Source organism: Siniperca chuatsi, linkage group LG13 (assembly GCF_020085105.1).
Source record: "Siniperca chuatsi isolate FFG_IHB_CAS linkage group LG13, ASM2008510v1, whole genome shotgun sequence".
In the NCBI taxonomy this organism is placed as follows: Eukaryota; Metazoa; Chordata; class Actinopteri; order Centrarchiformes; family Sinipercidae; genus Siniperca; species Siniperca chuatsi.
Window position 1 is genome coordinate 9,448,335 of NC_058054.1, and position 15,227 is coordinate 9,463,561.

Sequence of the window (15,227 nt, forward strand, 5' to 3'; positions counted from 1 at the left end):
ATAAGGCTGTCTTGACGAGAGTCCATGTGTCAAAATCAAATTTTGATCATTTTATTTTTCTGTTGATATTTTGCCTATATGGTGCATATTCCTAAATAAGGTTTAGTTTTCCAACAGAACTGGTTGGTTTCTGGGACTCTGGTCAAAATATAATATGCTGCCATTTGTGCTCTGCTGTGTTTACACACAACACATACACAGTCCAAAAAGTGGGAGGAACTGGTGGGTCAACAAGGGCCCACATGAAAAATTTTGCCCCAGGGCCCCCTAGTGGATTAATCTGGCCCCAAGAAACAGCAACAAACAATAATTACAGAAATGGTACCACTTCTTAATTGTTTTTGTTTCACCCTTCTTAGCTTGACTATGCCATTGAACATGATAAAGCGCTTTATTAAGCTTTTATGCATTCCCTCTGCAAAAACAAAACTGCTACTATATCAAATTTATCACTTGTGACAAAAATGTGGGTATGAAGAGATTTACATTTTAACTACATACTTCCAAAATGTGCATATGCAGTACAAAAATATGACCAGGTAATAAGGTTATAATCTTTTAATAAAAACTTTGGTATCAATAACATTCTGTCCAATAAAAATAACTGTTGTGACCCTTAGTGATGTCACAAGTCACACCGGGGGCTCACCATCTGTTTCTCCAGACAGTGAAGATATAATGCAGGTCCCATCACATTACTATGAAGACATGTTGAATTCATGCCATTTCAATGTAGAAAAACAATGTCATTGTGTACTTAGATGAAGATTAATTTATGTCTAAACAATTCATTCAATTATACCTTAAAGAGTGTGGAAAGGAAAATAAGTCAGTGCCACAGACATAACCAGCATAAGTTACATTACATTACTCTTGATTTCTGTCTGTATTTTGTGATTTTTTGTGCAGTATGTCTTAAAAGATTTATGCATTATATTTTCAGTTATGTCCATTTTATGTTTCACCAAATTTTGTGGACAATGAAGGTAAAATCTGACTGGATAATCCTTAGTCTCTGCTATTTTAATTTGTCATATTTACTACAGCTTCTAGTAAACTGTGCAACCTGTGCAAGGGAATCTGCAAACTAAGTAGATGTGTAGATAAAAAAAAAAAAAAAAGAAAAAAATAATCAAGAACACAGTAGATGTCAGTGCCTCCTATTCTCTGTTATTACAAAATGAGGAATGGACTTTGTAGGTGGAAAATCTTAGAATCAATCCAGCAGTTCAGGGGCAATAGGGTAATATCATTACCAAAATGAAAGAGAAACTAAGTCCATTAACATCCACTTGCCACCCTACACTACCCCAAATTGGGTTGCGTCCAAATCTCAGGGAAAGGATGCACAGCAGCCACAATACCCCTGGGAAATACAGAGTTTCTAAAGGAGGGACAGACAAAATCTCTGGCCACACCTCCTCAAAGCTCATCTTTAAGCTTCCCTTCCTCGTCATCCATTTCTGAAAGTGCCTCCTCTACTTCATCCTTTGTTTCTTCCTCCTCGTCAATGTCTTCATCGTCATCATCATCATCATCAGCAGCAGCTTCAGTGTCTTGTTCTTTGTTCTTCTCCTCCTCTTCTTTTCGTTTCAGGTCATCTTGCTCCTGTTTCATTTTCCTCTCTGGTTCCTGTGGGGAAAATGTTGATAATCACAAACCACGCCTCTTAATCTACTCAGTATCTCATTGGCAATGGCTCCATGTGTTGAACAAAACATGGCTTAAAAGAATACCAGCACCAGCATACCTTTGTCACACCCCATGTTTCGTTTGCAATGTCTTCTGCTTCCTTCACATCGTCTGTGATCAGGAAGTTGTCAAAGATGGTACCAGATTTCACCTGAGATAAACAGTAACAAATGTTACACTGTAGTTGAAGCATCACTACAGCAATAACAATATTAAAGGATTGCCTCTTTCTCACTCACCTGCCAAAGATCAAGACCTAAAACACCAATGTTGTCAAACTTGTAAATGTTCGAATCAGGACTGTATTCAGGATTGTCAATCTCAGGATGCACCCAGGATCCTTTGTAGTTGGGGTTGTCGATCTGTTTTGGTTTCCATTCTCCCTGCAAAACAGAAGGTATTTATCAGGCTGCAAAGGCATTAGCAGAGTGAATGTTAAGCATTTCTCAGGCAGAGGTGATCACACAAAGCAACTCTAGCCATGACTATTTAACTTTAGCCTACCTTGTACTCTGGGTTGGGGATCATGGGTGGCTCCCACTCTCCGTCCATTTCCTCATCCCAGTCTTCAGGCTTTTTAGCGTCAGGGTCTGGAATGTTTTCAGGTTTGTCCCAGTCCTAAAGAAGAAAATATAAATCAAAAAATGGAAGTTGAACTAACAGAACTGTGAATGTAAATTTAGCCCTTTAAAGCCCAGGACTGCTGTGGAAATCTGGGAGAGAAATAAATGAAAAAAAATCCTCTTCTTGTCAGCATTTCCCATGAACAGCACTTTCAGTCAGTGCAAAGCAGAACAAAAAGTAAATTTTACAGCGGATAAGGTGGCTTAACGTCATTACTTTATTATATTAGTAAGCTTATTTACCTCTGGCTTGGTGTCATCAGCATCGTCAATCTTGGCACGATCATCCCAGTCCTCTGGCTTCTTGGCTTCGGGGTCCTTAATTTTCTTAGGAGGCAGGAAGTCCCAGTCATCCTCCAGACTGCCAGATTCTACCTTCTCATTATCAATCTTCACCTCATAGGTCTGATCTGGATTCAGGATCAGCGTGTACATGTGGGTCAGCTCATCGTCCTAGAAGAAACGTGTGTCTGGATCAGGCCACTAGTGCAGAGGCAGTGCATGTTTGTATATTACAAGACAAATAATGCCCCCCACCCCCCACCCACACCCACACCCACACATTTAAAATGCCAGAATTACCTTGCACTTAATCTCTTTCTTGATGAGGTGATTCTTGCCCTTGTAATTGAAGATGACATGGACTTTCTTGGTGCTGTAGCCACAGATATCAGGGCCTGGGTGAAATAAATACAATTTCTAGATGTTCCAAATCCTGTTATTGTAACCATTCAATGATAATTGTTCATTACTATGAACATCCCTTACCAAACATGATGTAGTATGAGGATTCTCCATGCATTTCAGCCTGATCCAATTCAGCGGGGAAGACCTTCACATAGCCACCACCACAGTCAATCTTTTGCTCATGCTTGACTGTAAACTGAATGACCAAAGGTTTGCCCTCGTTGCTGAATGGATCAAAACGGGCAGAGACAGCATAGAAACGAGCATCCTGGCTTGTTTGCAGACCTGAAAAAGAAAGTGCAAAAGAAATCTTTATCAAGACAAACACAAAATAGGTTCTCTTTGGTTAAGAGTGTGGGAACTGTACAAAATAGAGACACAGAGGCACTTAAACTTAAACAATTGTTAAATCCAGTCTAAGATAGAATAGCTGTTTTATTTATTGTTCTCAAAAGATCCATTGATCATATCCACCATTAAAATATTAATTCAATATCTACATCAAGAACACATTTTTAATGACAGGGCCTTTTATCCATAATGAATATAGTATGATCAACACTGGTGAGTTGTTATTCTTAATCAAAAGCACGTGATTCTTGTTTTAAAATAACTTAAGTGGAAGAGCTTACCTTTGTCTTTATCAGCATCTCCAAAGAAGTTGCCAGCCGTTAGTTTCCACTCTCCATAGTCAGATTTGTGTTTGGAGTTCATCCAGCGACTTCTCCATTCATCTGAACAGTAAGAGACCAGGTTTAACACTTGGGGCACCTCTTTCAATATAACCAAGCTACTTCCCGAAAAGCATATTACCCAACTGCCCATTCATTGGCGTTAACGTTACTCTTTGAAACTGTCAAATCGTCCAAATTCGTTTGGTTAGCTAACGTTACACTTACTTACACACTTACACACACACACACACACACACACATTTATACTGCAACTTAGGCCACAACCAGCAACTTGGTTAACGTTAGGGTGTTACGTTTGCTAGCTTTGGGGCCTCGCTAAAGTTAGCCAGCTAACAAGTTAGGAAACTGAGAAGGGAGTTATTTTTCACTGAATCAACGATTGAAAATTTGTTTCGTTAAGAGAACAGGCTTTCAGGAGAAACTCACGATGCTAAATTGTGACAAAATGATGGCTAACTGTCAAGCTAACATGCATCATTTAATCTCCTGCACAAATAGTGTTATAAATGTATATGCCACACTTACCACCATCCAGAAACTCCTCCCGAAAATAAACCTTTGCATGTACGCAGTACACTGCTAACATTACCGCAACTACACCCAAGACTTGCATTTTCCCCATCTAAGCTCTACTTTCCACTGCTGTCGATGTACTTGCTGAGAAGTGCTGAATACCTTATGGAGACGGAAGAGAAGAGAAGATAATATTTTAGAGTCGCTCCAGCGAACAGATGTCTGCCTGCCATTGGACAACAAGATGGTGTGTCTGGACCAATAACAGTAGACCACGAAACATATGTCCTCTCTAGAGCCTGATCCAGGGTCAGTGATATTTTCGACTTTGTCGTTACAGTCCTGTGGAGGGTGCCAAATACCAAATGTAGAGAATAAAAGGGTCACTAGAGGACTCGACAGTACTAGTCATAGTTAACCTGATGATGTGTTTGGAGTAGTTTGGGTTGCAAACAAGCTTAGCAGGAAGCTTACGCCCATTAAAATCAAGTAGTTACGTTACAAGTCTACAGAGTCAACAAAATGAATAAGGCTACAACTGAAAGAAATTACATGGACAAGTGTCGTAGGGAAAACCTCCCTCTGGGCCAGATGGAGTTAGGTCCCCCACCAAGAATTATTTTAATCAATATAAACAAACTGTGAGTTCAGTATGATATAGGTTTTAATGTAACTTCAAACAGAGTACATGTTAAAACCGAGTCGGTTCCCGGGAGCAAATGAATGGGCTCCAATGTGCACCTTCCTTATATTTCCTTATCCCTTTACTCCGCCATTGTTCCTCCTGTTATAGGCCCACCTCTATCTGCAGATAGCTGTGATTTCCTTTAGATGGCATCCTACGCACATTAATTCTCTCGATTCTTTCAGCTGTAGTCATTTAGCTATTTCATTATTCCATTGTGTGGTTTTAATTACAGAGCATATTTCTTGCAGTCAGAAATGTGAACCATTTAGTCAGACAGCCCAGGTAAGGAACGGCAGAGTGCGCTCTGCACAATGGATAACAGGTACGCAGGAGTAGCACAGGCCGGCAGATGTCTTTACCCTGTACACAACATAATATATTGCTACACTTGATTGCTTAGCTGATCCAGCAGTAGAATGTTTCAACAGTAGAGTATTTTCCTTCCACACAAGCACAATTAAATCTTTGAAAAGTCCCCCAAAATAGAGGGAAAGACCATAAGTAATTATGAAAGTTAGCTAGAACTAGCTAGAACGTTGAGATCGAAACTGTCTTTCACCACGTCATCTCTGGCGCTAACTGCTACAGCGCGTGTAATCTCCATCTCAATGGCTAACGTTTGACACGGTAACAGTTAACGGGCTCATAACGGCTGGATTTGGATGAAAACTTCACTGTCATCGGTCAAACACCCATTAGTCTTTTCAACTTGGAAAACAGAAACAGCACAAACAGAAAATGTGGCCAACAGGCGTCTATAATTTTATCGGGTGACTGAGTTTTGGTAAGGACAAAAAATATGTTAACGTTATGGTAAAGTTAATGTTAAATCAACAAAAAATAAGATATTAACGGTAACGGTTAGTTCAGTTATCACATTGACAACGCTAGCATTAACGTTATCTTAACAACTAACTTAACGTTGACGCTAAGTTAGTTACCGAAACTAATTTAACAGCTGTTACAGTAAAGTAACGTTAACTAGCTTTTACTTTTATTAAATTCTAAGTTTACAATACTTTACAACGGTAACGTTGCTCAGTTGAACGTTAATCAGCCAATTAACCTTAGCTAGCTAGTTACCCAAGTGTGCTAGTATTGTGTAACGTTAGCTATGTTATTTTCGGGGTGGGGTGCATCATACCCCGCCCCACAAATATATAACGTTAATATAAGGTAACCGAAGGTAACTCGCTAAATTTAACTTCCGTCATTATGAATGTCAGCTTGATGAAAAACTGCTCTAATTTACTGAGAGAAAAAAAATAATTTATCACCTTACTGATATTACCACCTTTTTGGGGCTTCATCATAGAAGTCACTGTGTGTATTAAAGTTAGCTAGATCTACTAAAGTAAAAAAGCATATGAGGCTCAAGCACTAGTGGTTGGCAAATTATGTTTTTTTTTTTTATTTAATCTAGAGAGGATAAGCAGAAGAACTGAGTTTTTCAACAGCAAATGAGCTCTTTATGATGGATGCACATGATCCAAAGGCAAACAAGCATGAATGTCAGGTAAATGGCTTTAACAACTTTACATGGATGCTTACTGAATACAAGTAAACAAATCAATTTAATTACTACTTTTTACAACCCTTGTCTTCCTCAGGCCAAATACAAGCAGGCAAGAGAAGAGCGACAGAAGCTCCTCACCCCTGCGCACATGTACATGATTGACATCCTGGCTGACAGGCTGTCCTTGGAGCCAACAGCAGTAGAGGAATTTATTTTAGATTCTTCATCTGTGAGTTTTTCCTATAGGTTTTGACAGTCAATGCGCATAATGTCCTATAAGAGAGGTAATTAATCATCCCAGTGGTTTTCGACAGTTTGGTCTCCCATGCGGCCACAATCAGGTCTCTGAACAAAAGAAATGAGAGAGCCAAGACTCGACATTGATTCACATGTTTTGGTTTCTCTCTGTCAGAGCATAATATGCAAGATGGCAAAGGTTTATTATGCTTCCAAAAATGTTTCAAATTGCCATACACATCAGCACATTATATTTGTGCGTGTATCTGTCTGCCACTGTATCTTTTTATCACTACAGTACCACTGGAAAATTAATAAGTCCAATTTTATGAATTAGTAATAAATAATATTTTATGAATAAGTCCAAGTTTTTTACACATTGTTACTTTGATGTGGATAAAAATGTACACTCTGTTTCAGTGTCGATTCATGACATACTATACTACAGTAATGTTGTGGCGCTCTTTATTTTTGATTTTGGGGAGAAGTTTTCATTTTCATAAATGTTTCTTTCTAAGTTGACAGGAACATTGTGTTTTTGGTTGGATTTCTTTCATAACTATGTTACCATGTCATTAGTGTTAAAAAAAAAGTTTATTATTTCTGTTCTGCTTGTTTTCTTGCTAAATAGCTGGCTGCTTTTGATGATTTCTTCGCCAAAGGAGGTTGTAAAACCATTTCCTTTGTGTATCAAGAGTCTGAAGTCCCAGGAATAGGTACGCATATATCTAGAAAGACTCCAATTTTGACTGTCACATTAGGACAGCATGCCTCATTTAATTTGTCATTAGACTGTCCTTATTCTAGTATTAGATGCTGGCTAAAATTAGTTTAATATAGCCCAGGATTACAGTATGTCATTTTCTAGAACCGAAATGCCAGAAATATTAAGAAAAATGAAAATATCAGAAATATGAAAAATTATTCAGTTGTTTTTATTGACTTGATATCTGTAATAAACTGGAAAAACTGTAAAGTTCTGTCATTTTTAACTGAAACCAAAATGATAGCAACAAGTTATTCACAAGACAGACAGTTGCATTCATAAGAGATGACCTATGGGTCTTTCTAGTACTGTATGTGATTGAGTTTAGGTTCAATTCATTTTTGGGTCATTTGTATAATTTTGGGATAAGTCTTTATCAAGTCTACGTATGTGTCCCCATACTGGTGAATGTTCAAACTTTAGTACACAGAATCAATATCAGCAATGAATAATCTTACAGGTCCATTCCAGTTTTTCATCTCATCAAAAATCATTTGGATTTAATTTCAGAGTGTGGACGCTCATTTCCTGGGACTAACAAAGGGGGAAAAATACTGAGGCTGTTTTTAGCCAATATGTCTCAGACATGCCTTACTGGTGTTTGCTGCTCCTTCACACGGATTAGAGTGGACATTCCTGTGAATTCAGAAAACATACATGAGGTAAGACACTCTTGTATGTGTAAAGTGGTGTGTTTCTGTAATTGTAATTTGTTTATTGTTTTGTGTGATAGGCGCTTTTTTGCTGTTGACTTGTATTTTAATGGCCAAATAAAATTCAGTGTTGATTGCGCATGTCAGAATTTTTGTGCTAAAGGAAGTTGTTGTTTGCCTGAAAGCTATCAGGGAGAGCATACAACCACCAAGGCTAAATAACTCTAAATGTATGTTTACAATACAAAAAGTACTGAAGTTTTTAATTGTAGATAAAAGATCTGCATACAAATACAGAGATGGATAGATCATTGATTGATAGAGATCATACAAAGTTTTCAAATCTTGGGAATATTATGCCTATATAAAAGGATGAATTGTGAAGATTTTCAAGTCAGCCAGACCCATGACAACTGAGTTATGGCCAATTACAGTAAATGCATCATTTTGCTGGAGTGCTCCTATTGGCAAAATAGTCTCAAATTTGATAAGATTGCTCTACGTTGCTATCATGACTGAGGAGTCAACAGTTTTTAATAACATTTAACAAAACAGTTTATTTTACACCTTTAACCAGTCAGATAAAACTAATCAGCATTCCCTTTATTCAATTGGGTAAAACTGGCATCTGTGTAATAAGCTAGTTTTTACTTTTTTGGATGATCTTGTTTTGTAGGAGATCTTCTTTTCAATGGTTGATGCCAGAGATGGCCTTCTGAAAGGAACAAGGAATGCCTACAACTTTCTACTACCAGCTCTTGATTCAGCACAAAACTGGGGTGTCTTAGATAAGTCTAGACATGGAGCAAAATTTAAAAAGAACTTCAAGTACACCATAAAACGTTGTCTTAGCACCTTAGATGGTTAGTCATTTTTTTCTTAAAGTTGTCAGTTACATAATTTTTAGTCTTTTTCATGTTTTGATGGTTTATCAAAATTATCACAGTAACACGTCTTCACCATTTTCAAACTTGAATGATATTATTGTAAGCAAATGGTGGCCTTTAAGTTGAAAATCTTATGCTTTGTCTTTCTGGTTTGTACCCCAGACATCCAGATGAGCAATGAGAGTATTGTTCATCTGAATACAGCCACAGATATTGACTTCTCTAAATTGGCCTCCCTTGAAGATATGAAAGTTGTGGCTGCCAACTTTGACATGGTGCATCGACTGGAAGAAATTCTGATGCAATGGTATAAGCAAATTGAGCAGGTTTGTAAAATTTAGATTTTATATTTGCTATAACAACGCTAACAAGCAGACTGCTTGCTGAGAACAGAAAAGGGTCTCTCCCAATATCAAAGATAGGACAACTAAGACTCAAACAATACAGTGTCATTAAGATGTCGTTCAGATACAATCTCAGAGCATGTTTAGGGTCTAGGCAGTTGGTCTAAAATATAAATGGAAAGTGCAGATAACATTGAACATACAACATTGGTAAATGAATTATATTTTTTGAAATATTAAAGCGTATCACTTCCTAAATGAGTCTTATTGTAAATTATTTGAATTCCTGCCCTATAAATGGAAACTGTAAACTTTCTCTGTATCCATAATCATCAGGTCCTGATAGAAAGTGACCAGTTGAGGAAAGGAGTTGATTCTGCAGGGCCACTGAGTGAGTTAGAACATTGGAAAAAAATGTCTTTACGGTTCAACTCCATCATCAGTCACATCAAGGGCCCAGAGTGTAAGGCAGTGGTAATGGTGCTCCACATCAGCCATTCAAAGATTATGAAGGTACAGATGCTTGAGTATTCACTTGAACAAAGTTAATACATAGTATAAAGTTATTATAGAGCATTTTTACCAGGTTTTTGGTGGATGTGATTAAGGTTTGATGCGTGTATAGATGCAATATGACTAATTTATTCTGTGTAAAATAAAATAAGACAAATGTCTGTGCAAATTATATGATAGTAAATGTTATTGTTGTATGAGATATAGTAATTATCACAGCAGAAATTAATCCATGTCATTACTGATCATTGATACATTTTTTCAATTTATTTCCATTTTATCAAGTTAAGATGTATGTCAGACACATTTGTTCCATTTGGATTTCCAAATGTGTTACCGTTGGCTTTTTGTGTGTGTGTTTTTGAGTATTGAAAACATCACTTTAGGCTCTGGTACAGTAATTTGTGAAGGGTATTGTATGGGTTAAAGGACTAAAAAAAATCATATTAGTTTTGAAGAATTAAAATTGAACCTTTTCAACCATGTACCTATGTAGATGTGGCGGGAGCTGGATGCCAGGATAACAGATCGTGCCAATGAGGCAAAAGACAATGTAAAATTCCTTAACACACTGGAGAAAGTCTGTCAACCTCTTTACAACAGTGACCCGGTATGTATAGTCAGGTATTTGATGTGATGAATACCTAGTCATGTCTAAGTAAAGGCTGTACTTGTTAGTATTGAATGAAAGTCTCTTTGTTACGTAATTTTATACATACAATAAGATGTAGGATCATAATTCAGGTATAATATGTGCAAAAATAGCAGATTAAAATAAGTGTGTAGCAGGTGTTGGTTACACGTCAGATACAGTGACCTCTAGTGGATATCAGCTTATAATGAAACATAGCAACTATATTTAGGCTAAAGACAGCTGTGCTTTAAATGCAGCTTATAAGGAAACAGCAACAGGGTTAAAGAGACCCCATGATTTGTTCCAGACAGGATTAAACATGTCTTAAACTAAAAATGACAGCAACCGCTCCATCAAGTTCTTGAAACTAATATGTTACCAAATAATTGCCTGTTTATTATCCAATTAGAAACAACACAGGTATCCCATTAGTAAGATAGGCAATGCTAGTGATCCCTACACATTACTAAAAGTAAATCAATTTATTGGTAATATCACAAATTTTGCATGATGGAACTTTCAGTGCATCATGTATTAAGGTGCGTTTGTTCAGTTTTTGGAAGTATTTGTTTATTAGAAGGTTAAGAGATGCCAATAATTTCCACACAGTATCGAGTATCGTAAATAATAGAGATATACATGGATGTGTGATTTCAGGTCACCATGGTGAAAAGCGTGCAGAACGTTATCAATGCCATTCAAATGATTTACAGTGTTTCACTGTACTACAATACAAGTGAAAAGATATCTGCACTGTTCATCAAAGTAAGTGTATTGTTTTCAGTCTCACATAAATATAAGATGTGTTTACAAAATCTAAGGATGCAATTTACTTTGTGAAACTTTGTAATTGCATTCCTGAAAAATGTTGCAGGTCACAAATCAGATGGTTACAGCATGCAGATCATATATTACTGACGATGGCACATGTCTAATATGGGACCAAGATGCCGAAGACATCATCAGGAAAATGCAGGTGATGATGACACCTACCTATACAGATAACATATGTGGTATAATTGCTGAGGCTTGAATATAATACATGTTGATCAGTATGCTACTGTTTTCTTTCGTCTTTTATCTTTGGCAGGACTGTATCTGCTTGTATCAGGAGTATCAGTCTTGCTTCCAGAAAACAAAGACACAAACAATGGAAAGACCAGGAAAGAGGTCCTTTGATGTTTCAGAGATGCAGATTTTTTGCAAGTTTGAGGGCTTCTGCAAGCAACTTGAAAAGGTGCAGTTCACGCTAACTTTTTAAATTTGAATCCCACTCTTTCCATAAGGGTTTACAAAGTAACAATAAGCATTATCTTTTGCAGATCACACAAATAATTACAGTGTTCAAAACGTTTGAATCGCTTGGAAAATCAAATATTGAGGGCATTGAAATTCTGGCCAGACAATTCCACACTATATCCATGACTCTGAGAAGGAAGCAGTATGATATGTTGGCTCCAAGGACAGCTGAATTCGAAACTGATTTTGCAAAGTTTAAGGTTCAAATCAGCCACATTGAGGTGTGTGTAATTTCCTCTGTTTACAATCTGTGATATAGGTAACTTATTCTCTCCCTCTCTCTTATATATTAAATGTTGTTTCCCATGTAGATTGTCAGATTAAAATTTTGGCTATCCTTATCTACAGAACCAGCTTCAGGCATTTATGAGTTCATGCTTCTCAAACATCATCTCATCTCAGCAAGCTCTGTGCTTAATACAGCGGTCAGTATAATATAGTATAGTAGCATAATATAAAGATTGTACTGTAATTATTTAAACTGTGGATAATTTGGCAATCAAAAAATTCTAACACGGGTCTCTTACATACTTCTGTTTGTAGTTTTCAGAGGCTGAACATTCCCTGTCTTGAGACAAAAATTTCCAACCTCTTGGGTCTTATTCTTCAGCATTATGCTTCAGAATTAAAGTTTGTGAAAAAGGTATGCCATTTTCATGCTAGAGCACATACTGAGAAAAAAGTATAAATTTAGAGTAAATTTTACTGTCAAATATGGACTATGACGGTTTTGATTAAATCAAGAGATTTACTTAACTGTAAATTTTCTTTGCAGCTCTATGACGAACAGAGAGACAACCCTCCATTAGCTAGAAACATGCCTCCTGTGGCTGGAAGGATTGGTTGGGTCAGGCACCTCTACAAAAAAATAGAGGAACCCATATCATACATAAAAGTAAGACTAAATTTCTTTCACCAAAACAACAAAGCATACTTCATTATCGTACTGAAATATTTTAACGTTGAATGCATCTGTTGTCATTAACAGAAGAACATCCCTGAGGGACAAGATGTGGTCAAAATGTACAATCAAACTGCAGCTGCATTAGTAGAGTTTGAGTCTGTTTACCACACAGCGTGGATGGGTGAAGTGTCAAAACTAGATTATGGTTGGTTCTCTGGCTCTGACTTAATATATTGATGCCCCAGATGGCCCTTGTTAGGTTGCGTCATAGGATTCTGTTAATATTAATTTCAAATACTTTCTCCCTGTTCTCCTTCATAATAGTCTTGAATATTACACTGCTGGTTCGTCACCCAAAGACTGGAAAATTAGTTATCAACTTCGATCCTAAAGTAACTGAGGTCATTCGGGAGGCTAAGTGTTTGTTGAAGATGGGTCTGGAGGTTCCAAAGCAGGCTTTGCGTCTGGTGAAGTTGGAAAGCAAAATAAACGGCTATCACCTCCGACTACAGGTAAATCATAACATCTTTTTTCACAGATGGATGAGTTACCTTAATATAAAATGACATGTATGCTTATTTGTTTTTTATAGACCATTTTGGATGATTATGATTTCACTTGTGAGAACATACCTGCAGACTTCGTCAGCTTGATGGCTTCAAAAATAAAAAATGTAAGCAGTTAAATACAATTTTAAAGTTGAAAATGTAATCAAGAAATATCAAAATGTTGAAGAATAACTAATTTCATGTTCTCAAAAATGTAAAAATAAAAGGTTCAACTCATGATATGTGTCACAAGTCAGTATGAACAAACACTTTAAGTGTTTCTTGCTTAGTTGCTTAACAAGAAAAAACACTTATGTGGGAAAAGGTATAAGCCGGCAAATATGAAGCTTTATACAGGCAATGTAAATAGATGTGGAACCAGCTTTGTCACATTTTTTATTTTTATGGATTTTGTGTCATAAAAAGTTAGTATTTCTTAATTTATCAGTGCTTCCAGAGTTGCTTATTTTTAGCTATTATGTTTTTGGTAAATTACAAGGTGGAATCTGTGCTTCGCCGTGGGTCAGTGCTGCTCACCTGGTCATCCTTCCTCCTAGACAAGTTCTTTCAAAATGTTGACACTGCGTTGTTTGAGCTCAAACATCTTGTAAAGAAGGTATGTTACTTAATAAAAGCACTGAGCAAAATATTAGTTGTCTTTCCTTTTCAGCTATGGCTATTGCTTTAATATCAAGTATAATAATTTACTGTTGAAAGTAGTACCAAAAATAATTAACTTCTGAGAAAGATAAAAAATGAATCAGTATGTTTAATTCCATGTTGTTTATAGGGATTATTAATGACTTATGATTAATGGTTGTGGATCTGCAATGTAAAAATGTCTATTAACAGTGCAATCACCAGTCAGCAACCTTTTGCTGCACTTTTACCCTTCAGGGATTCATAAAAATACTATTGCTCAAGGGCCATGTTTCTAGATACTATATTTCCTTTTTTCAGGTGCAGGATATCTATACTATACACATTGATGATGTCCTTAAAGACATCTCAGAGACTGTGCTGATTGAGCTTCCAGAAGATCACGCATCTTCAGCGCAGGACCTGATTGACCACAATGAGGTATTGACTCTTAATTGCATTTCACTTTTTTTTTTTATCACCATCTTATTTTTATCCTAATATGGAATTGTGAATGTTCTTCCATTAAATGAATGATCCTAAGAACTGCTATAATCAATATTTTTATACTAACAATGTATCAAATGACTAAACTACGTAACGTGTTATCGTGTGGAATCGGCGAATAGAGTCTGCAAACACACAACGCACACAGCAGCAAAACAACATGTAGCAGAGTATGTAACACTGAAAAATCTCCGGAGCACTGACACTGCCTGTTTTCACCGACTCAAAACAAACCCACGTTGCATGCTGCGCCTGCGTGCCGTCGTCTCGGAGAATGTTCCTCTGGCTAATTTTGGTTGATGCTGGACAGTAGTAGTAACCGTGAGTTTTTTAAATTGCGTTAATCAAACACGGTTTTAATGATAATTAAAATTTTAAACGTCAATGCTAACTGTCTGGAATTTTACCATGGTTTATCGTGAAACCGGTAACCATTTCATCCTTAATTGCAATGTTGCTCCGTAACTGCTGGATGTGTATATAGGCAACTGTTTGCAAACAAGTTTGCCATATCAACTTAAAAGGTGATGTCAATGTTGTGTTCACAACTTGTTTATGCTGCCTCCAAGTGGCCAAAACACTCAGTCATTGCAGGTTAAACAATTATTACTTTGTTAAAGATGAATGTTTAGTTTTTTTGGTTTGATTTTTGTATTTGTTTTTTTATGAATTATGAATTATGTCTGGTTCACCAATCCATTCATTATATATATCTTTTTTTAGAATCAGTGTATGGAGTGGGCAAAGACATTGGACTACAAATGTAGTTGTGTTAATGAAGCAGTGAAGGAGCTGGGTAATGTGTTCAGTGCCATTTATGAATCAAAAGGCACCAAGAAGACTGTCGAGGAACCTGTTTCAGGTGCTCTTAAGTCTCAGTTT

General features: G+C 36.8%; 2 protein-coding genes across 9 annotated transcripts in view; one reads left to right on the forward strand and one right to left on the reverse strand.

Annotated features, from left to right (window-relative positions):
- Positions 1 to 543: 543 nt before the first annotated feature.
- calr3b (calreticulin 3b) lies at positions 544 to 4,460 on the reverse strand. 2 transcript variants are annotated; one of them, XM_044220966.1, is made up of 10 exons: positions 4,223 to 4,460; positions 3,635 to 3,736; positions 3,084 to 3,287; positions 2,898 to 2,992; positions 2,559 to 2,768; positions 2,197 to 2,310; positions 1,932 to 2,075; positions 1,751 to 1,843; positions 1,474 to 1,632; positions 1,230 to 1,346 (listed from the first exon to the last, which is right to left on the reverse strand). In XM_044220966.1, the coding sequence occupies exons 1-10, from the start codon at positions 4,317 to 4,319 to the stop codon at positions 1,230 to 1,232; spliced, it is 1,335 nt and encodes a 444-aa protein (XP_044076901.1). In that variant the 5' UTR covers positions 4,320 to 4,460. The 2 variants fall into 2 exon arrangements, with proteins under 2 accessions (XP_044076900.1, XP_044076901.1); XM_044220965.1 differs by having other exon boundaries at positions 544 to 1,632.
- Positions 4,461 to 5,200: 740 nt separating this feature from the next.
- LOC122887589 (dynein axonemal heavy chain 8-like) overlaps positions 5,201 to 15,227 on the forward strand; it is a 35,864-nt gene continuing 25,837 nt past the window's right edge. Inside the window, exons 1-22 of one of the 7 annotated variants that reach the window (XM_044220954.1) lie at positions 5,201 to 5,220; positions 6,322 to 6,414; positions 6,509 to 6,643; positions 7,283 to 7,367; positions 7,928 to 8,079; positions 8,747 to 8,933; positions 9,120 to 9,283; positions 9,638 to 9,814; positions 10,311 to 10,424; positions 11,106 to 11,213; positions 11,323 to 11,424; positions 11,539 to 11,685; positions 11,771 to 11,968; positions 12,096 to 12,172; positions 12,291 to 12,390; positions 12,523 to 12,642; positions 12,736 to 12,856; positions 12,976 to 13,163; positions 13,244 to 13,324; positions 13,699 to 13,815; positions 14,160 to 14,279; positions 15,069 to 15,207. In XM_044220954.1, the coding sequence (XP_044076889.1) occupies positions 6,370 to 6,414; positions 6,509 to 6,643; positions 7,283 to 7,367; positions 7,928 to 8,079; positions 8,747 to 8,933; positions 9,120 to 9,283; positions 9,638 to 9,814; positions 10,311 to 10,424; positions 11,106 to 11,213; positions 11,323 to 11,424; positions 11,539 to 11,685; positions 11,771 to 11,968; positions 12,096 to 12,172; positions 12,291 to 12,390; positions 12,523 to 12,642; positions 12,736 to 12,856; positions 12,976 to 13,163; positions 13,244 to 13,324; positions 13,699 to 13,815; positions 14,160 to 14,279; positions 15,069 to 15,207 (2,677 nt within the window). In that variant the 5' untranslated portion in view covers positions 5,201 to 5,220; positions 6,322 to 6,369. Of the gene's footprint in view, positions 5,221 to 5,461; positions 5,683 to 6,321; positions 6,415 to 6,508; positions 6,644 to 7,282; positions 7,368 to 7,927; positions 8,080 to 8,746; positions 8,934 to 9,119; positions 9,284 to 9,637; positions 9,815 to 10,310; positions 10,425 to 11,105; positions 11,214 to 11,322; positions 11,425 to 11,538; positions 11,686 to 11,770; positions 11,969 to 12,095; positions 12,173 to 12,290; positions 12,391 to 12,522; positions 12,643 to 12,735; positions 12,857 to 12,975; positions 13,164 to 13,243; positions 13,325 to 13,698; positions 13,816 to 14,159; positions 14,280 to 15,068; positions 15,208 to 15,227 lie in introns of those variants that run through there. The other 6 variants (XR_006380567.1, XM_044220957.1, XM_044220955.1 and 3 more) reach the window with 6 other exon arrangements.